General features: G+C 38.6%; 1 protein-coding gene across 2 annotated transcripts; it reads left to right on the top strand.

The window, feature by feature from the left end:
• Positions 1-25,416, top strand: LOC306651335 (toll-like receptor 13). 2 transcript variants are annotated; one of them, XM_079123915.1, is made up of 3 exons: positions 1-125; positions 10,056-10,111; positions 17,388-25,416. In XM_079123915.1, exon 3 carries the CDS (start codon positions 17,457-17,459, stop codon positions 20,337-20,339), a length of 2,883 nt encoding a protein of 960 aa, XP_078980041.1. In that variant the 5' UTR covers positions 1-125; positions 10,056-10,111; positions 17,388-17,456; the 3' UTR covers positions 20,340-25,416. The 2 variants fall into 2 exon arrangements, with proteins under 2 accessions (XP_078980041.1, XP_078980040.1); XM_079123914.1 differs by lacking the exon at positions 10,056-10,111 and having other exon boundaries at positions 12-125.
• Positions 25,417-25,691: the final 275 nt, after the last annotated feature.

Genomic DNA, 25,691 nt, shown 5'->3' with positions numbered 1-25,691 from the left:
CCTAAGAGCTTAGAGCAATCATCTTGAGGTTTTGAAGATTCCTAATAGAGAAGCTATCTATTTTAGAAAAAAATCTGACTACAGGATGATGAACAACAGGGATGTGTACAAAGAGCTTCTCACAGGTATGTTGTTTTCCTTGACTTTTGATTGCCTTCCAGCAATATAAGGGGAATTGAGAAGAAGTTTTTGTTTTCCCAGAATAGTACCAAGAGATAGATAGCATTGCTGAAAACTGAAGGATCATGAAAAAACTTATTTCCTCAAAGTAACTCACTTTAGAACTTCTACCATAGACAGTGGCATTACATGGTGGTGAACTAGCACTTGTTTTTACAACAACAAGCCCCTGCCCCCTGTTGCTTTTACCTTTTCGCCTAAACCCAATAGCCTAAGCAGCACTTAAGAATTTGGAATCCCCACATATATCCTAAGATAGGTACTTCAGTAGCTACTGAGTAGAATCTGCTATGCAAATTATTATAGTGCTTTAAAAATGCACCTCCATAGCCAGGCATGGTAGTGTATGCCTATAATCCCAGCATCTTGGGAGGCTGAGGCAGGAGGTTTGTAAATTTGAGGCCAGCCTCTGCAACTTAATGAGGCCCTAAGCAACTTAGCAAGACCCTGTCTCAAACTAAAAACTAAAAAAAAGAAAAAAAAAAAAGCCTGGGGATGTGGCTCAGTGGTTAACCCCCCGTGGGTTCAATCCCTGCTTTAAAAAAAAAAAAAAAGGCACCTCTATGCTCAGTCTAATAAACTCTCTAAAAGAGCATATCCAAATTTAGAGTTAATTTTCATTTTGACCACTGCAGTGGTTTTTGGTAGAGTTTCACCATACCTTTTATGTTCCAGGAAGAAGCAGTTAGAAGGAAGGGAAGGGGTAGAATTCTAGACAGAACTCTGACCCACATTACAGAGTCCAAGGGGTGCCTTTGGGGAGCAGGCATCTAGAACTGTGTTTGCATCAGCTCTGCTGAGGTGCTTAGAGCACTAGATTTGAGATCATAAGGTCTCAAATTTTGGGGGGGTTTACCAGGGATTGAACCCAGGGGCGCTTTACCACTGAGCCATATCCCCAGCCCTTCTTGATTTTTATTTTTAAATTTTGAGACAGGGTCTCACTAAATTGCTGAGGCTGGCCTCAAATTTGTGATCCTCCTGCCTCAATCTTCTGAGTTGCTGGGATTATAGGCGAGCACCACTATACCTGGTATAAGGCCTGGATTTAAATCTCAATCATACATATCAATTACTAGCTTAGTATAAAGTCATGCTAATTCTCTGGGCCTCCTCTTCTCTTCTGTAAACCTCTATGGAGAGATATGACAGGACTATAAATTGTGAAGTTCTAAGCAATTCTGAGGCAGCAAGTCCTGTTGGCCCCTCAGACTAGAGTACAGACTTTGGCTTATTTCCTTTTCTCATCTTCTCCATCCCCACCCTAATGTTCAAATTATAGCACTGTCATGAGACTTCCAGCTGAGTGCTATGGCACCTACCTGATGGCCCAACTACTTGAAAGGCTGAAGCAGGAGGATTATTGACCCTAGCCTGGACAATTTAGTGAGATTTTCTCTCAAAGCGGAACAAAACAAAAAGAAACTTCAAAGGGTAGAAATGGAAGCATCCAGTCCTATCAATTCCACAGACAAAGCCTAGAATAATTTATAAAATAATAAGTGAGTCAGAGTTGAATTCATAGCAGGTTTCTGAGATGGAGTACCTTTTCACAGAGGTGTCTGTCACTGTTCCCATCAGAGTATGCGGTCTTTAAGGGTTTGGGGTTTGGGGTTCCTTTGTTCTTGCTTAAGTTTCACATTCCCTCTTGAAGTGTTTTTGTTTGTGTTGTTTTATTGTTTTACCCTTTATTTTCCCCTAGGCAAATTTCTTGTGTGAGAGTCAGTGAGGACCTAGTCACAAGGTGAGGGTCTTGACCTGGTCAACGAGGTGGGGTGTGATGATCTCGAAAAAATAGTTTTCTTAAGGAGTTTTAATTAACTATGGTGGGGAAAAGTGTGGCGTACTAGTTACCATTTTCCAGATTTTTGTCTGTTTTGATAAGGTTCCCTATGGTTCCCTGTCCTGTATGGACTCTCTTTGATATATATGTCTGAGGTTCTTCCTGTAAGTTACCACTCTTCATTTTCCTTCTTCCACCCACTTGCTCATGGTGGACTAGCTACGTAAAAGTTCTCAAACGTTAACATGACTCAGGATCACCTGAAGGCTTATTACACCATGACTTGCTGGGTCCCATCCCCAGAATTTTAGATTCACTTGATCTGGAGAGGGGCCCAAGAATTCATCAAGTTCCAAGGTGCTGTTGATAGTACTGGTCCCAGGGACCATATTCTGTGAACAATTGGCATCACCTATCTGAGTTCAGCCTTGAGTTCTAAGGATTTGATGACCTCCTCCTCTTTGTCCTTGCACCAAAACACTGCTAAGGAAATTGGAATTAGCCCCAAACCTCAGTTATCAAGTCAGTCTCTACCCATGTGTCTGCAGAAAACAATCAGCTCACAAACCCCTCAAGGTCACCACAGCTAAGCAGACACCCCCACATACATACCCTTTGCCCTATTCTCTGAGGGGCAGGATTGGCCCAACAGTGAACAGCAGTGTTTGACCTCACAGTTTCACTAGGGCCTAATACAGAGTGCACAGATCTTTCAGCAGCCAAATCAAAATAAGTTTCCCCACAGCAGATAAGCTGAACTCTGAGAACAGAAGCCTACTCTGGTCACATTTACAAGGGTTATACCTGAGGGGAATTCCCGAGTTTCTTTTCCAAGTTCTATTATCCCATGGCTTTTACCAGTATCCTTCAAAGGTATTCCTGAAAAGGGAAGGGACTGAGGATGTATGGTGGAGGCAGGAAGATTGCAAGTTCAAGGCCAGCCTCAGCAAAGTAGTGAGACCCTGTCTCAAAACGAAAAGGATTAAAGGGAGGGGGCTGGGATGTAGCTCAGTGGTAGAATGCCCCTGAGATCAACTCCCAGTATTACAAAACAAACAAACAAAAAATAGTTTCTGTATGAGCCACACCATTCTCCCTGGAGGTAGTCCATGAAGTGCCTATATTGTATGTCATCCTCCTTTCTCACTATCCTAATAGGCTTCTATACTCCGTGCAACTCTTTTGAAATATTTCCTGCATAATTGCAAGAACTGGTGGCTATGGACCCCCTCAGCTACTTTGGCTCCATAGACATATCTCCTCTGCAGCAAGAACTACTGGATTAGAGCTGCAGTTCATCATCCTAACTGTACACAGAGGTATTTTTTTTTATTTTTTTTTTTATTTTTATTTTTTTTTTATTTTTATTTTTTATTGTAAACAAATGGGATACATGTTGTTTCTCTGTTTGTACATGGCGTAAAGGCATACCATTTGTGTAATCATAAATTTACATAGAGCAATGTTGTTTGATTCATTCTGTTATTTTTTCCCTTCCCCCCATCCCTCCCACCCCTGGTATTTTTTTTAAATGCAGATTCTTGTATGGAACACAGGATTCCTAGGTGCTGGGGCTGGGATGTAGCTTAGTGGTAGAGTGCTTGCCTAGTATACACAAGGTCCTGGGTTCCATCCCCAGCACTGAAAAAAAAAAGATACAAAAAGAAAATTGCAAAATTCAAATAAGTAAATGTTTTTTAAAACTTTGGTTCTTTTGGTTCCTTATAATTACTTAAAGGTTGCCAGCAGTAAGTTTTTTCAAAATTATATCTAAGAAGCCTACTTTCTTTGAATGTTATTGATTTGGGCTTGGAGACTTCAATTCCTACACCATTTTTCTTATTTATATATTAGATATTTATTCTTATGTCACATAATTTATTTATGGATATGAATCCATCTCTCTACGAATAATTGATCAAGGGCAGGGACCATCCCTATACACCTTGTTGATGTGAACATCACTTAGAAAAGTAACTGAAACAAAGTAGGTGCTCAACAAATGTGTATGGAATTAGCAAATGAATGCATGACTTTAAAACAGCTATATATTCACTTACCAATACCTCAAATATCTTGTCATTCAGCTCCTTCTTCTCTGTATTTGTTCTATCCTCTTCAACTTGAAAACATTGCTCTTGTTGTTTTAATTTAGAAACTGTAAATAAAATACAGTCGAGTAGTCTGGGTTTCTCTTTATTTTTTAGCTTATTGTCAGGTTGTCCAAGATTTTGCAGCCTGGCGAAGCTCTCTTAGTGCCTGTTATTTTGGTGCCCCTTTCACTCTCAAAAGTATTCTTATTTGGTTGATAAATTACGTATGGTTATCCTTCTTATGTCACCTTCCTTTTTTTTCTTATCTTTCACACAATCTTTATTATAATTTATTAACAAAATAATCTATATTTGGTTCTGAATTCATCTCTTATAAGCTTACGAACTTTGTATTTTTAAAAACAATTTTTGACTGTCAATTTCTATCTTCCTTCTTTTTGTTCAGAACAAACCTAAGGAGTTCTTCCTGTTGTCCCCAGTATATCTTATGAACCTCAGTTGCATTTACAGCATTATTTTTATAGGCACATGTCATTTTTATGTTGATCCTAGGTAATGTGTGCTACAGTTTCTAATTCTAAAAAAGTCAAATAAAAGGTGGTACCTTTAAATGACTAAGTAAAGACAAGAAAATCAGGATCAGGTGACACCACCAAAAAAAACAAAAACAAAAACAAACACTTATATAAACTACCAGGAGTGTCCTGGAATCTCCTTCCCTGAAGATCTTAACACATAGACTGAGAAATCCTCTGTCTTATATTAGGCACAAGACTGCTTCAAGATCTTGATGGCCTTTAGAAGTTCCTCCCTAGTCTGGGATTCTCGACAATTTTATTTTTGGTACTAGGGATTAAACCCAGGGTCACTTTACCACTGAACTACATCCCCAGCCCCTTAGGGCCTTGCTAAATTCTGAGGCTGGCCTTGAACTTGTGATCCTCCTGCCTTACCCTGCTGAGTTGCTGGGATTACAGGCATGTGCCACCATACCTGGTTCTTTAACTACTTTTAAAAGCTAGATTAGCAATAAAGGTCTGTGGGTGATATCTAGGGCTAGGATCAGTGAATGATTCCAGAATATATTAATCTACAGGGCTAGGAATCTTGATGTCTGTTAGGAAAGGAACAAATGGGTAACCATCTAGGCACCTCTTAGTGAAATTGCAGGGTTCATTTTTCTCAAACTGAGTTTTCCAACCTCATTTGCAGAAGTCAAGGGGAGTAGCAGCCTGTTCCATGTTCTGCCTGTGTTCTACTTTCACTCTTCACTCTCACACCTCAAAAACAGCTAATGTAGTTTCTAAGATTGGAAAGATCAGGGTGATAAAAGCCCCATCTGCTCTGAGAGCTTCCAAGTGATTTGGGAACTAAGTAAACTGCTGTTTCTTGGATTAATCTATTGCACGACCTTGCTCTTTAAGGCCGAGCCTTTCTGGTTTTGATGACTTGTACTGCTCCCCAACCCCTAACCCACCCTTTGTCTTCCAATCCCAGTCAGCATCAGGTCCTATTGCACAAGTAAAACTATGCCTCAGTGAACTACAGTATCCTTCAGCTCCTTTCTTGGGTTTTGCTGAAAAGAATTTGGACATGTCTCTGGCCTGCCAGTACAGTCAACAGGATCTCTGCAGCTCCCTCAGCATCACAAAACAGTTCTTCCTCTGCTGTACTTCACTTGGCTCTGTGGTCCCTCTGTTCAGTTCTCCAGGAGTACAAGAAACTCCTGTTGTAACATACTAGGAGGCTGCGTGCTGCCCAGGAGCCTGGTGGCTCAGTGCTCAGCAGCAAGGTTATGGCCTGAGTAACTCTGTTGACAATTGGGTCATTAATTGAATTCCAGGTCACAGATTAGGAAACTGAGGCTGAAACATGTATATAATTTGATCTTATCTGGCGAATGACAGAACTGAAAATTGAAGCCAGGTTATGCTGACCTCAAAGAAGCAGGGGTTGTAGCTCAGTTGTGTAGTGCTTGCCTAGCAAGTGTGAGGCACTGGGTTTGATCCTAAGCACCACATAAAAAATAAATAAAATAAAGGTATTGTGTCCATCTACAACTAAAATATTTTTTAAAAAGATGAGCCTACTTCAGGTCAAGAATTTCCCATCCCTTTTAATTACTTTCCAGGAAAGAGGTGGTTTGAAAATATCAGGTGCTCCCCTGGGATTTTTCAGATGGGTCTAGAGAATGCATAGGTTTCAAGTTTCTTAGAATCCAAGAAATGAGCAATTCCTTCTACTAAGAGATGCAATGGGAAACAACTTGTATTAAGCTATGTAGAATGTTGTCAGGTAGGGACTCAGACCCAGGAAACAGATTCAGGATCCTGGCAGGTGAAAGAAGATGAAAGACACAGTTGGGATAGTAGACATGTTTTATTCAGACGCAGCAGTAGCCCTTAGCCAACACTCAGCTCCTGTTTCAGCCCCCAACCAGTTACATTTACCTCCAGCCAGTTTCATTTAGCCACTCTGAGTCTTTTCCATAGGGATTTTTTTATATGCAGGCTAGACAAAGAAGGTACACCCCCAAAAGTTTATATCAGTGGAACCATGCTCACAAGCAAATGTTTACAGCCCTGAGTACACATGCTGAATCAGAGTGCTTAGGACCCTGACTATACACTGAAAGCATAGACCACTGGAAACCTCAGCAAGGGAGTCTAACTATAGTCATTTTGGACCTGCCCTACAGCTGTTAAAAGCTGCCCATCAGCTTGTGGGCTGATGTTAGCAGAGTCAAAGCACGAATTCAACATTGATAACCTTTCATAAAAGAGACTCTTTTCAGTAGATTTCTTTTTTAGATTTTCTTTCTTGCTTCCTTGCTTGCTTTGTGTGATGCAGAGCCTTGTGCATACTAGTCATGTGCTCTCCCACGGAATTACATTCCTCACCTATAAATTTGCTAAAGGCGCAGTGCAGGTGTCTATACTGTATGCCGAACAGTAAAAGTTGGGCTGGGAATGTAGCTCAGAGTTAGAATGCCTGTCTAGCACATGTGAAGTCATGGGTTTGTTATCCAGCACGGCAACCAAACAAAAATACCCCAACAACAACAACAAAAAACAACACAGTAAAGCTTGGTAAAATTCCTCTTCTTTTATTCATCTTCTGAAATGTCTCCACAACCAGATTCCAGTCTGTTTCTTCTTACCTCATTCTTGCACCCTTTACTCATCACTCCAGACTGTTCTCTCTGCTTCTTCTTCCTCCACAAACCTAAAAACTTGTGCTCTTTGCCATCAGGCTTCTGGGATACATGTAACCCCTCCTGGATCTGTTCTTTCATTCTGGCTAATTTTCTCCTCCAGGGAGAACCCTCTCCCTGAATTCTGGTAAATAATATTCTTGTTACTTTTGTATGACTTAGAAATTATAATTAGGTTACACGGATCATGAAAAACTGACAGTATTTCAACAAACACAATGTTTTGTCATTTCAGAACAAACTTAAGACTTAGGCTTGTCTTCTATGGTCTTATTGTATTTAAGATATTATAAAAGCCTTGATTCCTGCTTAACAAGAATTGACATTTACTGAGAACCTGCCACATGCCAAGTCCTGTGCTAGATAATTTCAGCAATGTTATCCCATTTAATACTTTAACCTTGTAAGGTGTGGATTATTAACACTCATTCACAAAGTTGTAAATTTCCCAAAAGTAAGGTTCTGAGGGGTTAAGTGATTTGTGCAGTGTTACAGAGAGCAAGGGTTCAAATCTGATTCTAAAGCCCACATTTTTTTCACTTGGTCAAATTATCTGTAAAGGTGGAGAGGTATAAACAATAATAATAAATTACTTTCTGTCTAAAACTATATGAGGCTGATTCCTAATTCTACTTTTCATAATTATTAAACATTACTTTTGCAAGTTGTCTGGCTCCATTTTCTGTTGCTACAACAAAATAGTTGAGACTAGGTAAGATACGAAAAATGAGGTTTATTTGGCTTATAATTCTGGTGACTGCAAAATCCAAACAGCGTGGTCCTGATTTATTATAAGGGCTCTCTGATTGCATCACATGGGTGGAGAAGTGAAATGGGAACTAGCCACATGAACAAGGAACCAAGTATGTGGGGTGGCCTCACTTAACAACTTGCTCTCACGAGAACTAATGCAGTTACCACAAGACCTAATCCACTCTCTCGAGATGGACATTAATCTCTTATGAGAGTGGTGTCCCCATGATCTAATCATCTTCCACTAGGTCTATTTATTTATTTTAATTTTGAGGCAGGGATGTTCTAAGTTGCCCAAGATGGCCTCCAGCTTGTTACCCTGCTGCCTCAGCCTCTGAAGTCACTGACAGTACAAGAGTGTGCCACCACACCCAGTTTATACTGTCTTGTTAATTTAAAAAATTTTTGAAGTCTTCCCTTTTTTAACAAGTTCTCTAAATCTTTTGGCCAATGTTAATTGCCTGAGAATATGATTATAATCAGTATTAAACATAGGGATGTCATGTGGCAATGATATCGTTAAGGTAGACTTATTCCTTCATTTTCTTTTACTGAAAAAGGTCGGTGGATTATATCAATACCAATTTCCTGGTTGTGATATTATTCCACAGTTTTGTAACATGTCACCATTGAGGGAAACCAGGCAAGGTATCAAGGCATCTGTGTAAGTTAACATTCCATTACTCTAACAAATACCTGAGATAATCAACTTATAAAAAGGAAAGTTTCATTTGGGCTCACAGTATTGGAGGTTTCAGCGCATAGTCAGTTGTTCCATTGCTTTTGAGCCTGTAGTTAGGCAGCACATCATGGCACAGAATGTGTCATGGAGCAAAGTTGCTCACCTCATGTCTGGGAGCAAAAAAAAGAGAAAGAGGAAGGAACTGGGTTTCCATTATCCCCTTCAGGGGCACATCCCCAGAGACTCAAAGACCTCAAACTAGGCTCCATCTTCGAAGGTTGTACCATCTCCTAATAGTCCCAACATGGGGACTAAACCTTTTTTTTTTTTAAACTGGGGATTGTATGCAGGAACACTTTACCACTGAACTATTTCCTCAGTCCTTTTTATTTTTTGAGACAAGATCTTGCTAAGTTGCCAAGGCTAGCCTCAAGATTTTGACCTTCCTTTTTCAGCCTCTCAAGTTGCTGATGTGTGCTACCATGCCCAGTGAGAGTAAGCCTTTAACACATGAGCCATTGAGGGATATTTAAGATGCAAATATTTTAAATCCTTTTTTTTTCAGTAAAGGATCTGCTATTCAGGCCATTCATGTCATGTAACATAGGGGAGAATATTATAGATTGAAGCAATATAGATCCAATCTTATTTTCTTATAAAGGGTTTTTAAAAATGAAGGATTACATTCTAAACTGAAAGCTGATGCCAACTTTTTAATTAAAATGTCCACAAATAATATCATATTTAATCACATGTTAAATGTCATGCTTTTAGATTAAATTTTATAATACTGTAAAAAGTACATCCTAAATATTTAAAGCTAGTTCCATTTAAAATATTTTAAACCTACATAAGACAAATATGTACTAGGGTGTGTTGATTTTCCCTTCAGAAAATATGGTCACTCTAGGTAAAATTTTTCTGAAGTGCATATAAACTAAGTAGGTAGAGCAAAACAACAACAGTATAAAAATGTATCCAGAAGAATACAGGCTCCAACTCTGCTATAGAAAACTATTTCTTCACAATCCTTGCTTTATTTTTAATACCATAACAGGAAGGGATTGACTTTTTGCCCTTTCCTGGTCCTTTCAAAGTTTCCTTTTGTCAAGCAACTGTGATGGGTCTGTAAAAGCAAGCAGCAAAAAAAAACCCACAAGATTGCTTCCTGTTTACTCTTTTATTTTTTTTTTTATAAACCAGTTAGTTTATTATTTTGTAGTAAGATGTAGAACTTTTGCCATGCAGACTGAAATACCTATGTCAGCATGATCAGTGCATCCCCGTTTACTCTTGACTGTTCTCTGATGTCATCCCCATGACATATTGACATCTGATTTTAGAAGCCCTTCATTTTGGCTACCTTTAAAACTCTTCTCTGGCTTGCAGGTCTCAGCTTCCTACTCTGATGTTGCAACCAATTACAGTATCACCAGCAGCTTCAGGTAAAAGAAACCTCCTCCACCAGTCCTGCCCCCATGGAAAATTTACTAACAAGTTTTGCCCCTTTGTGGCCCTTGTCAGGGTAGGAAATTTGGATGTGTAGATGACTTTGGATGTATACACGTAGGACAATCTGATTATTATTTTCTTTTATTTGAAATTTCCTGTTGCAAAGAGGGACACATTTTAGGGCTCACAATTATGTCTTTTGCCATCTTCGAGAACACACTAATTTGGCTGCGTCATCTTGTTCTACTCAGTTTTCTCCAGCCACCCAATTCTTAAGCAAGACATTTATTTCTACTATTACTTCTTTCTCTCCTTCTCCTCTCCTTTTCCCCACGCCTCCCTCTTCCTCCTCTTCTTTTTCTTCTTCTTATTTTTGGTATTTATTTGTATAATGGCTCTCTTCTCCTTTTTTCCACTTCTTGTTGCCTTTTGATCTTGTAGGCCAAAAAGCCTTGAAGCATTGCATACCTAGCATTGAATCAATCTATTCGTCTCAGTCATATCATCAGTGGGCTGCCTTAAAATCGAAATTGAAACTATCATTAGAGCATTGCTTTTTCATTTAATGCATTATAGAGATGAATATAAAGTGTAGGTATAAACTTAAGACTCCACCTTTTCTGAAATATTCCAGCATTTTAAAATGAAATGAGCATTATTCAGAGCAATAATTAAGATAGAGTACATCATCACTACATTTGTTCTGGTGTCTCCTCAAAGAGCATGAGATTCTCAAATGATATAAACCTTGCCTTGAATCACTTATCTTCCACGTATTAGCTATGCAATATTTGCGCAAGCCCTGTCCTCTGAGTTTCTAGTTCTTCATATATAAAATGGGGTTAAGACTATTTACCTTGCAGGGTTTGCAATGAATCAATATGTACTTCCATGAAAATGCATATTTTTATGGTTCCTTCCATATTTAAGCCAGTCTATCATTTGTGCAAAATTTAATCTCCTAAGTTTATTGCCCCTATACATACTCCCTTGGTTGATGGCTCTATTCCAATGCTTTTCTTTTTGTTGTAGCCAAACTCAACTACTTTCTTCCTTTAAAAATTAGGAGTAAGGTCAGGTGTGGTGGTACAGGCCTGTAATCTCAAATGATTTGGGAGGCTGAGGCAGGAGGATCTCAAGTTCAAGTCCAGCCTCAGCAATTTATCAAGGCCTTGTCTCATAATAAAATATAAAAAGAACTGGGGATGTAACTCTATGGTAAAGTCCCTGGGTTCAATAGGGACTCTCCCCAAAGAATTAGGAGTAGGAAGTAATTTTTCTAACTTGACATATATCAAAATCTATAGCAAATAACAACTAATATAAAACTTATAGATGCCATCTCATTGACAGAAAGTTATCCTCTATCACCACTATGATTGAAGACAGCATTAAGGTTGTCATGTCATTTAAGATAGCATTAAGGATATCATAAGATCAATATAAAAGAAAGGCATAGAAAATGTAAGAATTTGATAAAGAAAGACTACTTTCCATTACTAGCAAATAATATAATCATTTTATCAGATAAAACCTAACAGAATGAATAGTTTTATTTTGAAAACTAATTAAGAGAGTTTAGAAAGCTTGTTACATCTACCATCAACAACAACAAAAATTCAAGATTTCTAGTACCCTTGCTATACCAAACTAGAAAGTAAGATAGGGAATAAGATAACCCTCAAAATAATAAGATAAAATTTTCTTTGCAGGAAAGAACCTAAAGCACAAAATTTTACAGAGCCTATTTTAAAACTCTTTAAAAGTTTAAAGGTGGTTTTGACTAAATGGAAATATATTATGTCCATGTTTGGGGTGATTTGCCAATCACCCCACATTAATTTGCAAATTCAGTGCATATCTCAAACCAAATTCCAGCAGGTTTTTGGGAAAGGGTTAGTAGACTAACATTTATAATGGATTTTTTTCATAACTCCCTATGATATTGGGGGTCCCTCTGCAATTGAGAGCAGCTTCCTCATACTGAGTGGAGACAGAAGGACTGACCTCCCCCTGACTTGACACCAAAGAAGCTGAGTGGAGATTCGTCCCTGCCCAGGTTTGTCTAGCACAGGCTAATCAAATCTACATATGGCTTTTTTTTCCCTATAAATTGTAACTGCTTCTCTTGGACCAGAGGGAGACACAATCTAGCTGCTTTTCTTTGGTTTAATCAACCTGCAAAAAATTCCTTTTCCCATCTTTTGCCTATTATGCAGGTGAACAACTGAATCCAGCCAGCCAAGATCCAGGGAGGGTGGCTGGGCTAAGTCAAAGGTAATAGAAATAAGAGCAAAGAGAATAATTTGCCCTATTAGATACTAAAACATACTTTTAAACCACAGTAATAAAATGGCCTTGGTACCTTGTAGGAATTGATAAGCAAACAAAGGAACTAAAAATAAAGTTTGGAAATACATTCTAGCATATGGTAATTTGATACAGAATAAAGATGTCCTCAAAGCTTTGGAAAGGCATCAGATTGTTTTTCTAGTTTGCAATGAACTGGTTCACTAATTGGAAAATATAGCTGGATTATATTATAATAATTATAAAATGCAGCTGTATTAAATAATATAATAAATGGAATTAAGACAGTTTAGATGTGAGAAGGTAAAGCTAAATGTACAATCTCTAATGTACTCTTAACAGGGCCCCCCCCATTTTTTTGGTAGTGCTGGGGATTGAATCCAGGAGTGCTGTATCACTAAATTACATTTCCAGTTCTTTTTATTTTGTTTTATTTTAAGGCAGGATCTATAAGTTACTTGAGGCTGGCCTTGAACTCACCATCCTCCTGCTTTAGCCTCCTGAGTAGCTGGGATTACGGGTGTATACCATTACATCTGGCCGGGTAAAATGTTTTAAACAGGAATTGAAAAGCAGAATAATTAGCCCTAAAAGAAATGGCTTTTGCCATTTTATAATTAACATGTTCTGGTCAACAAAGGGATTCATAAACAATTTTAAGTGATAGGAGACAGATGATATTTAAATCATTAAAACCAATAAAGGATTAATATCTAGAATATACAAAAATGCCCACAAGTCATCAGGAACATACCCCCCAAAACTCAATAGAAGAATTGAGAAATGATATAAGTAAGCAGGTTACTGAAAGAAAAATTCAAATGACTATCAAATAAATGGAAAGATTCTCAAAATCACAAATATGCAGATATCATGTCACAGAACCTTACTGGCTAAACTGTCTTATCTCTAATTGCATTATCTTCATGTTTCCCCTTCCCTCTGCTCCCAATATTTCTTATGATTTCCCCTTTCCCTCCCTTCTCTTCCTGATTCCCAATCCTTCCTTGGTTCAGCATAGATGAAATGTTTACCTCTCCCTTGCCTTCATGAATCACCTGCTCACAATCATGTTTCCTTCTCTTTTTTGTTCTGTTATTTTGTCCCCTTCCCCATTTTTTGAAATAAACATTGTTCCTTTTATTTATTTATTTATAGATTTTTTTAGTTGTAGATGGACACAATACCTTTATTATTTATTTATTTCTATGTGGTGCTGCGAATCGAACCCAGTGCCTCACACATGCTAGACAAGCACTCTACCACTGAGCCACGACCCCAGCCCTTCTTCCCCATTTTGTTTTCTCTCAAAGTACGGTTCTCTAAGGAAAGAATGAAGGAAGGAAAATGAAGGGAAAGGAGGGGGAGGAAAGGCAGAGGAAGAACATCTGAAAAAAAGTTTGATAGTCCAGATGTTTGAAAACTCATAACACATTTTCCAGTTACACTGAAGAAGAGAGAGGGAGGGCTGAAAAGAAAAGGGGAAGGAAGAAGGGGGAAATGATATATTTAAGTAATATCAAGAAAAGACAATGTTCAATTCATTCTACTATTCTTCCTACCCCACATACCCCTTTCCTCCCTTCACTCCCCTCTGCCTAATCCAAAGTACCACTATTCATCCCTAGCACCCCCACACACCTTATTGTGAGTTAGCATCCACATATCAGAGAAAACATTAGGCCTTTGTTTTTTGGGGATTGGCTTATTTCACTTACCATGATCTTCTCCAACTCCATCCATTTACTAGCAAATGCCATAATTTCATTCTTCTTTAAGACTGAGTAATATTCCATTGTGTATACCACATTCTCTTTATTCATTCATCTGTTGAAGGGCATCTAGGTTCCACAGTTTGGATATTGTGAATTGAGCTGCTATAAACATTGATGTGGCTGAGTCATTATACTATGCTGATTTTAAGTCCTTTGGGTATAAACCAAGGAGTGGGATAGCTGGGTCAAATGGTGATTTCATTCCAAGTTTTCTTACGATTTTCCATATGCTTTCCATAATTTCCAAATTTCCAGTTTGCCATCCCACCAGCGATGTGTGAGTGTGCCTTTACACCCATATCCTTGCCAACACTTATTATTGCTTATATTCTTGATAATTGCTATTCTGACTGGAATGAGAGGAAATCTTAAAGTAGTTTGGCTACTATCAAAAAGGCTAAGGTGGGCTGGGCTTGTGGCTCAGAGGTACAGTGCTTGCCTAGCATGTGTGAGGCACTGGGTTTGATTCTCAGCACCGCATATAAATAAATAAATAAATAAATAAATAAATAAATAAAATCCACTGACAACTAAAAATATTTTTAAAAATAGGCTAACATAATAAGCACTGATAAAGATGCAGGAAAAAAGGGAGCCTTTGCACACTGTTGGTGGGAATGTAAAATAGTCCACCTGTTCTAGAAAACAATATGGAAGTTCCTCAAAAAAAAATTAAAAATTAATCTACCAATATTCTGGATCCAGCATCTCTACTACTGTGTACATATCCAAAGGAAATTAAACCAGTATGTCACAGAGATGTCTGCAGATATGCTCACGGCAATATTATTCACAATGCCAAGAAAAGGAAACCAGTTAAGTGTCCATCAGCTGGCGAATGGATAAAGAAAATGTGGTGCACATATACGATGGAATAATATTTAGTCATAAAGGAATGAAATCCTGTTATTTGCAACAACATGGATAGAAACAGTTATCATTTTTAAGTGAAATAAGCCATGCACAGGTCCAGCATGATCTCGCTCACAGGAGGAATTAAAAAAGGTTGATCTCATAGAGGTTGAAAGTAGAATGGTGGTTCCCGAAGGCTGAGAACAGCAGGAGAGGGGAGGGATGGAGAAGGTTCATCAATGGGTACTTATAGACAGGAGTAAGAAGTTGAGGTGTGCCACTGCACAGTAGGGAGACTATAGATAATAATAATGTACTGTACATTTTAAAAAGCTGTAAGAAAAGGAGCTTGAAAGTTTTTACCATAGGAATGGATAAACATTTCAGCAGATAAATTTGTTTGATCTGATTTATATTACACAATACACATATATCAAATCCTTCATGGTACTGTTACATTTGTTTCCAGGAATCTGAGCACTTGTAACGTGATGCTGTAATGTTTGATACATGTATACATGGATATGTACATTTTTATTTTTATGTGTCAAATAAAAAATACATTAAAAAAAGAGTAAAAAGACAATGTTATCATTTTAATACTATTAGAATTGTAAAAATTATAAAAGTGGATAATACCAAGTTACTAATGTTGGTTCTCTTATGGACTACTCTTGATAGTTAATATTTCAGGAAGTGGTTTACATTGCTTATAAAAGCTTTTAAAAGTCACATTTTGTCATTCTATTCAAAGAAATGCTGTCATGATCATGAGTGTACCAAGAAATTCCAATTTTTTGTGGGGAACCAGTTTACAACTCTTTCTCTCTTTCTTTCTATCTCTATTGTGTATACACTTGTCTATTAGACTCTCCCTCTCTCTCTCTCAATCTCTCTCTCTCTCTCTCTCTCTCTCTCTCTATATATATATATATATATATATATATATAAACTGGTCTATATATGTTCAACAAGGGGTTCATTATCAATTTTATATATAAACAATTACATATTTATATTGATATATATGCACACACACGCATACACACACACACACACACATATATATATAGAGAGAGCAGTTTCTGTAATGGATATTTTTTTTGATCTCTAGAATTACAATCAATGTTAGAAAATATATTACATATCTTTGTGTGTATATAAAATTACATACAAAAGAAAAAAAACAATTCAACTATATGGTTTCCTCTCTTTTCTCTGGGGCTGCTAGTGCTCTTGAGGCAAGGGCTAGAATCCACACAAAGATGGTGTGCTGGTATCTGTCTTGAGTTAATGGGAAAAGAAAAGAATACCTTTTTTGTGGGACTAGGGATCAAACCCAGAGGAGCTCTACCTCTGAGCTACATTCCCAGCTCTGTTTTTTTGTTTTATTTTGAGACAGAGCTTTGCTGAGTTGCTGAGGCTGGCTTTGAACTTGTGATCCTCCTGCCTCAGCCTCCTGAGTTGCTGGGATAAATGTGTGGGTCATCATGACCAGCAAGAATAACCTTTTATTGAGTTTTGGAGCTCAATAATTAGTCTTGTTGAATCATCATGACATTATGAGGGAGTAGGTGTAATCATCTCATTGTACGGATATGGAAACATGGGCAGAGAAGTTAAATAATTTGTGAAACGACACAGGATTGGAGCCCAGGTCTGTCTGAGCTGGTGCTCTTTTCAGTACATCACAAGTGACTGGGAACAGGTTGAAACTGGAGGCAAGGCTGGAGAAACCTTGGGCAGCACACTGACTGACAGAACTAAATATTGTAGTATTTTTTGTTTACTGTCAATGTCATATACTGTACCAATAGCAGATATAATTGACTGAGAACTGTAAAGGCAAATTGTAGTAACTCAGTCCTTTAAATCCAGGACTCCTATATTTGTTCATGTTAGGGTAAGAAGTGACCTATATGTCTTTTTTCTCTGTCCCTATCATGGATGTTTATTTTCTATCTTGACTGAGATCCACAGACCCTACCCAATTGACAATACATTTCTGGTGGTAGAATTTCAGGTGTCAGCCCAAACAGCAATGGAGATATTTTATTGTGCAAGGGTGCAAGGAGGGTTGAGGAAATTCTTAGATTGCCTTAATTAAATTAGATATGCAATTGCTTCCTTTGCCTCCACATGCTGACAATTTTGGTTGTAGGAGAAAAACAGTAGTCTTTGCTGATACACAAAGATTGCTTTGGAAATGGGCTTTGGAAGTTCACTTTGGGGCAGAGCTTTTTAGATTCCTTGAAGCAACTATGAAATACTTATTAGGAGAAAGAAATATAAACTAAAAACTAAAATATTTCTCTCTTTCTCTCTTTTGCAGCAAAGTCAAAATGGAAAGACCATTCCTTCAAACACCAGCAGCACAAATGTGAAGGGATTTTTTTTTCCTATGGTAACGTTGAGGCCTGGGGCCAACAGGATGAGCTCAGAGAGCTTTCTCCCTTCTCAACAGCTTGGGCTCATTTTAATTGGGCTTTGTCTACTGTCTTTGGTTGAGACATATGGGTTCCGCAAATGCACACAGTATGAATTAAACATTCATCACGTGTTCTGCATTCGGAAGAAGATCACCAACCTGACAGATGCCATTGGTGACATCCCTAGATACACTACTCACCTCAATCTTACACAAAACCAAATTCAGGTTCTTCCTCCCCATAGCTTTGCTAATTTGTCGAACCTGGTGGACTTGCGCCTGGAATGGAATTTCATTTGGAAGATTGGTGAGGGTGCCTTTAAGGGACTTGGAAACCTGACCTTTCTGAATTTAGTAGAAAATAAGATTGAAAGTGTGACCAACTCCTTTGAGGGCTTGTCCAACTTGGAGACTTTGCTCCTGAGCCATAATCGTATTACTTATATTCACAAAACTGCCTTTGTCCCTCTTGTCAAATTAAAACATTTGAGCCTGTCTCGAAACTTTATCACCAATTTTTCCAATGTTCTTGAAGCAGTCCAGCACCTTCCATGCCTGGAATACCTTGACCTTACTAATAACAGTATCATTTCCTTGGACCATAACCCAAGGTCATTGGTGTCCCTGACCCATCTCAGTCTTCAGGGTAACAAACTAATGGAGTTAAATTTCTCTGCTTTGTCACTGCCTAATCTGACCACTCTGGATGTCTCTCAGAATAGACACCAAGTCATCCAGAATGTGGATCTAGAAACTCTGCCCCAACTGAGGAACTTGAATCTGAGTGGAACACTGGTGAAACTGGAGATGCTTCTAGCCAAATACCTTCAGAATCTAAGAAAAATGGACATCAGTAACTTGGAGCTTAGAGGTAATCACTTAAACTTGAATACAGTGTGTCACCTCCTCAGAAACTTACCCATACTAGAAGCATTAGTTTTTCAGAAAAATGTCATTGATGCAGGGAACATAAAACATCTTGCCAATTGCACCAGGCTTTTGTCCCTTGACCTGAGCCAAAACAGTGATCTGGTTCACCTCAATGACAGTGAGTTTGTTGCTATGCCCAGCCTCCAAAGTCTGCATCTAAACAAGTGCCAGCTTTCCTTTGTCAGCAACAAGACCTGGAGTTCCCTCCAGAACTTGACATCTCTATACCTGAGCCACAACAAGTTTAAAAGCTTTCCGGATTTTGCATTTTCACCCCTGAAGAGCCTACAATCTCTGTTTCTCTCTAGAAATCCTATCACACACCTCAATAATATGGCCTTCAAAGGGCTGTATTTATTGAAGGAGCTCAACTTAGCTGGGTGCTGGATAGTAATGATTGACAGTTCCTCCTTTGTTCACTTTACAAATTTAGAGAGTTTAGATCTTGGAGTCAACAATATTCGTACTCTGAAGCACAGACCCTTTCGATTTCTGAAAAAACTCAAAATTCTGATTCTGTCCAGGAACCGCCTGGAAGTTATAGAGAACAGTGCATTTTTTGGCCTCACTTACCTATATTATCTTGACCTGACATACAATAGCTTGTCAGGTTTTCATGCAGACCTTTTCTTGGGCCTTGAAAATCTAGAAGTTTTGAATCTCAGTTATAATAAAATTTCATATGAAACCACTAGGACCTTGCCATTTCCTCCATTCAATAACCTGAAGTCTTTGAAACAACTCAACCTTGAAGGACAAAAACAGGGGATTCAGGTTGTTCCAACCAACTTCTTCCAAGGGCTGAGTGGCTTGCAGGAACTATTCCTAGGAAAAAATTCCAGGGTATTCCTGGATCACCTCCAATTTGACCCCTTGGTTAATCTTACAAAGTTGGATATCTCAGGAACAAAAGCTGGAGACCGAAGTCTCTACTTAAATACTTCCTTATTCCAAAAACTCAAAAGACTGAAAATGCTGCGTCTTGAAAACAACAACTTAGAGTCTCTGACTCCTGGCATGTTCTCTGGCTTAGAAAGCCTTCAGGTCTTCTCTTTAAGATTCAACAACCTGAAAGTCATTAATCAAAGTCTTTTGGAGAATCTGAAGTCTTTGATGTACTTTGATGTCTATGGGAACAAACTGCAGTGCAACTGTGACAATATGTGGTTCAAAAACTGGTCAACAAACACGGCAGATGTCCATATCCCCTACCTCCGGAGCTACCCCTGTCAGCAGCCAAATACCCAGAGTTTGTTGATAGATTTTGATGATACCATGTGTAATTTTGACCTTGGAAAGGTCTACTTCTTTTGTTCTTTTAGCCTGGTCCTCACAACCATGGTCTTCTCTTGGTTCAGTGCCAAGATAATTTCATCTCTATGGTATGGACTCTACATATTTAGAGCCTGGTACCTGGCTAAATGGCACAGGACAGAGAAGGAATTCATCTATGATGCCTTTGTCTCTTTCACTGCCACTGATGAGCAGTGGGTATATGAAGAGCTTGTTCCAGCCCTAGAAGATGGTGGCCAGCCCAAATTTAAGCTCTGTCTTCACCACCGGGACTTTGAACCGGGTATGGATATCTTTGAAAACATTCAGAATGCCATTGATACCAGCCGTAAAACTTTGTGTGTGGTCAGTAACCACTACCTCCACAGTGAATGGTGTCGGCTTGAAGTGCAGCTGGCCAGTATCAAGATGTTCTATGAGCATGAGGATGTTATTATCTTGATCTTCTTGGAAGAGATCCCAAACTATAAGTTATCCAGCTACCACCGACTCAGGAAACTTGTGAATAGGCAAACATTTATTACTTGGCCAGACAATGTTCATGAGAGGCCACTCTTTTGGGCTCGAATTAGAAATGCCTTGGGCAACAGAACCATGGAGAAGGACAATGCACAGCTAATAGTGGTCGAGTGACTGAAAGTCTTGTAACCTCAAATCCAACTGTATAATGTTGCCCAAGACATGTGTAGGGTAAGAGGTTGACTGTTCTCCAGGGAGAAGGACATACATGGATTGCTCATGACCATAAGGCCAGGACCATTTGAATAATGTCCATCAAGTAACTGGAAGAGTGAAGGGGACTGCCTGAAGAAGCTTCAGGAACCAGGTCCCACTATTAGGGGACTAGATATCTGGAAGGAACACTTGTATTATCAAGTGGAAGTCTTGAAATACCAGTCACCTGAAATTCTGTGGACCAGGAGGCTCTGATATATGCTTGATTATTGCTCAGTTAGTTTCTCCAAACCAGTTTCTGTTAAGATAGATTGAACTGTACTCCTTCTAAGAGCCTATAACAACAGAAACGCCATGTACAGGGTTTAGTAAAAGAAAAAACCCTGATAAAACAAAAATCAAAACATAAAAACAACAAAAATGTAAAAACAACAAGAGCAGCAAAGTTGTTTGTGTCATATTGGGGATAATGCTCCAAATGTCATCTTTTCCTCTAAGTCAAATTATAAAAGCTAGGAAAATCCTAGTTTGGATACATCTATTTACTTCGTGGAAAGCAGACTTGATGAGGTAGCAGAGCAATGATGCTTGTGGAAATTATCCCCCGAGGGGAGCAAAACAGGCTTCATAGAGCAGCTTTTGGCAGCCATCTTAAGACAGGTGTGTAGACTCCAATGACTGTGTTTCAAGCATCAGACACTGTTATGTAGAAGGCAATGTTTATTGAAAACAACACTCAGCATAGGGGCCATGGCTCTGGCATTAGGCCAAAGTTCTAGGGCAGAAATTTTCTAAAAGAAAAATGCTCCAAACTCCTACAACAAGAGAGAGCATAGATGAACAGTTAAAGTTTATAAACTATAGTTTATAGTCACATGCCCATGAGGTTGCCTTTTTCTGATTTTTTTCTCCAGGAAGACTTTGTCTTCTTTCTCAAAATTTCACCTTATCCTTAAAATTCTGGGATGGGGTGGTGGATCTTGTTGAAGAAAAGGTCCTGAAGGGCAGAATTTTTATTGACTGAGGTAGACAGATGTCTACCTCAATGGGTCCTAGCCAGGCCTCTCAGTATAAAGAGAGGTGGGCCTGTTTTTGCTGGAACTTGCATGTGTTAGTGATTAAATCCAAAGTCATCTGTTTTGCAAATTGTGTGTCATTAGCTAGGGGTTTGTGGGTTAAATATTACATTGCAGCAAGAAAAAAAATTGCAATGGGACACGTAAGAACTACCACATTTTTGAGTTTCCTTTAAGTCAAATAGTCTGATTTTGAAGCCCTGTCTGGCTAGAGTGGGGGAGATTTTATTTTATTTTATTTTTCAGTACTGGGGATTGAACCCAGGGTGTTGTGCTTGTGAGGCAAGCACTCTACCAACTGAGCTGTATCCCTAGCCCTTTATTTTATTTTTGTGGTGCTGGGGATTAAACCCAGGGCCCTGTGCTTGTGAGGCGAGCCCTCTACCAACTGAGCTATCTCCCCAGCCCACTGGGGGAGATTTTTTCACTTAAAAAATTTCTTTTTTTTTTTAGTGTAGATGGACCCAATACTTTTATTTTATTTTTATGTGGTGCCAAGGATTAAACCCAGTGACTCACAGGTACGAGGCAAGCACTCTACCACTGAGCTACAATCCCAGCCCTCACTTTTTAAAAATTTGTTCTAATTAGTTCTACATGACATTAGAATGCATTTCGATTCACTGTACATGAATGAAGCACAACTTTCCATTTCTCTAGTTGTACATGATGTAGTCATTATCATTCACATGACTATACATGTATCTAGGGTAATGATGTCAATCTCATTTCATCATCTTTCCCACTTCCGTGTCCCCTCCCGTCCCCTACATCCCATCTGTCCCTTCCAAAGTTCCTCCTTTCTTCCCTTGCCCCACTCCCCCACCCATTATGGATTGGCTTCCTCATATCAGAGAAAACAACTGGCCTCTGGTTTTGGGGGACTGGCTTATTTCGTTTAGCATGATATTCTCCAACTCCATCCATTTACCTGCAAATGCCATAATTTCATTCTTCTTTAAGGCTGAATAATATTCCACTGTGCATATATACCACAATTTTTTAATTCATTCATCTGTTGAAGGGCATCTAGGTTGGTTCCATAGTTTAGCTATCATGAATTGAGCTGCTAGATACATTGATGTAGCTGCATCATTGTAGTATGAAGATTTTATAGACCGGGGGAATTTTAATATCTGTCATTATTGGGTTTTCCACCCTTACCTACTAGCCTCTAGTATTCTTATATAAGGAAAAAAAGTTTCTCCAGTCTTTGTACCAAATTATTGCCACTTGTATGCCCACTGTCCAAACTGGATCCCTGAAGTCTAAGGACCTTCTTACTTCTGAGCAATGTTTGGCACTAAATTTTTGCTGAAATTTGGCACAACCTTTTTTTTTTCCTGAAGTCCTGTAACCTTTCTGGGCATGGTGTGGGTCATGGGTGCCAACCACTAAAGGAAACTGCGAACTTCTGTTTCTTTCCTGGTCTTGGGTAATCTTCACCTCTCTGGTTCCTTCAGCCACCTCTCCACTTCCCTCTTACCCCCACAGTTGCTCTCTTCTCTCTCTTCCCTGCACATCAGCGAGAAGAGAGGTTGTATTCAATCTCAACAGGCATAGGGACACATTCACTTTGAATGGGTGGAAGTATAGTTCGCTTCTCACTACTACTGAGGCAGGGAAAACAAAGCATAAACTAATATCTAACATAACTGATATATCTAACATAACACAATATATCTAATATAACTAACATAAAAAAGACTAAGATCACTGGGCAGCATGCCAATTGATGGCAGTCTAGGTTTTCTTGAAACTACAGTATGTGACATGAGGGGCCCAATACCATGAAGAGGGTGTGAGGAAGGTAAATAGTTACTTGAACTGGTTTGGTTTTTGCAAGGATGAGGCAATCATACTGGTACAGAGACTAAATTTTATACTCATGTTCTAGGAAACTGGATGAACCGGATCATCTGTGTACTCAGGATAAGCTACATAGATTGCAGGGCCCAGTGTAAGATGTAAATATGGAGATACTTGTTTCAAAATTATTCAGATTTTCAAGACACAGATGGAAGAGAATCTGACAAAACACAGAGAACTTCTGAGTCTGAGGCTCTGTGTGAGGGCACTGGTTACTTGCCCATGAAGTTGCCCTTACTTGTGACTATGAACTGCAGGAATATCAGCTTTGCCCTTCATAACTTGAATCTGCACATAGAAAACTAGTGGAGAGTTCCCCAAAGAATATATCAATTAATTCAGTAAAACTAGGATTGCCACCTGGTGTGGTGGTGCACACCTGTAATCCCTGTGACTTGGGAGACCGTGGCAAGAGAATTGCAAGTTGAAGGCCAACCTCAGCAACTTACTGAGGCCTTGTCTCAAAATAAAAATATAAAAAGGACTAAGGATGTAGCTCAGTGGCAAAGTGCCCCTGGATTCAATCTCCAGTACCAAAAAATAAAAATAAAAAAGCTATGATTGCTTTCTTGAAAAAAATGATCTCTCTGGCCTGAGGTGATCTAAGAAAAGAATTGGAATTGTGGTTGGTAAATACTGAGGGAGGACAGAAGGGAAAGGGGAAATACTGGGGAATGATACTGACTAAATTATATTGCTATATGTGTGTTAAAATGAATCCCACTGTTATGTATCATTACAATGCATCAATAAAAATATGGAAAAATTAAAACTTAGGGGAAAAAAAGAATAATACCATTACTGTCACAGACAAAATGATGATGTTGCCATTCTTGTTTTAGTCATGGAAGGGATGGGGCTGAAATCCAAGGTATATCAATTATACAAGGGCTTGCATTATATCTTTATTACATGTATCAAATGTTTACTTCGGGTGCAGGGGCAAACACCTGTAATCTCAGTGAATAGGGAGACTGAGATAGGAGAATACAAGTTTGAGGCTAGCCTCAGCAACTTAGCAAGGCACTAAGCAACTTAATTAGACCCAGTCTCAAAATAAAAAAATAAAAAGCGCTGGGGATGTGTCTCAGTGGTTAAGTGCCCCTGGATTCAATACCCAGTACCACAAAAATAAAAATATCTACTTAGCCAGGATACGGGGAAATTCATTTTATAGATCAAATTACTTGAACTCCAAGAACATTATAAATGAAGTCATTGGGGCTCTAACAATGTTTGGAAATGATTATATTGTTAATTTCTCTCTCAAACAACCTGAAAAAAACACGAGGTTAAATTATAACAGAAAAAAATTAAATGAGTAAAGGAAAGTTTCCTATTAGTAAATGTGTAAATATGTTAACATTTAAATTTACTGAAAGGAACCAAAATTTTCTACTCTATGAATATTGAAAAAAAGGAACTTCTCTGTTAGGAACCATTTATATGTGGCCCACCTGGATGATTTTCAAGCTCATCTTCCAAACCAGAATTTCAGTGCCAGTTCTGTATTTGTGAAATTGGGGTAATGAATCTATTTACTGAATAAGTTTCCTTATAACCACGCATTTCCTCTTAATAATAGGATTAGTGATTAGGTAGAAAAGGCAAAGTCAAAATAACTTCTTCCCACTCACAGTGTGATCCACACACCCACAGCACCAACGTTACCCGGGTGCTTGTCAGAAATGCAGAACCTTGAGCCCATCTGGAAGCTGCCTGTTAACAAGATAACAAGAACCCCATGGAACTCCTATGCACATTAAAGTGTGAGAAACACTGAGTCAAGCAATTACCTACATGAAGGAAACTCTGGAAAGATTCTCCTATCCTCCAAAATTGACTCCTCTTATGTGACAAAGTAATCAAAATGTAATCATTAAATGTTCTTTGAATTGCTCTTATGATATGTCTTTAAAGAGTTTTGAGGCTGTCTCTCCCTCTGGAGATGGCACACATTCTCTCTTGAATGTGTATTCTTTGCTTTATCCCAAAGGTTTCTCTCTTGAGATTACTCCCAATCTCTCTTGAATACATATCTACTTTCCTAAATCAACTCCTGTCTATGCCTTTCAAAAAAAAAAAAAAAAAAAAAAAAAAAAAGAATAGCAGTAATGGAATGGGGTGTACCTCAGTGGTAAAGCAGTTGCTTTGTATGCATGAAGCCCTGGGTTCCATCCCCATTGCCAATAAAGAACAGACAAAAGCAGCCACAAACAATAACAGTAATTATAATGTAATTTTAGGATGTATAGTGGCTTTTTTACTGTTTTCAAAGCATTTTCATACCTGTGATCTCACTTGATTCGTTTACCATGGGTAACCCATTAATCCAATGTACTCTAATCATCCTACCAATAAACAT

Source organism: Sciurus vulgaris (assembly GCF_902686455.1).
Source record: "Sciurus vulgaris genome assembly, chromosome: X".
NCBI lineage: Eukaryota > Metazoa > Chordata > Mammalia > Rodentia > Sciuridae > Sciurus > Sciurus vulgaris.
The sequence above is the reverse complement of the archived record's forward strand: the minus strand, read 5'-3'. Positions and strand labels throughout refer to the sequence as shown.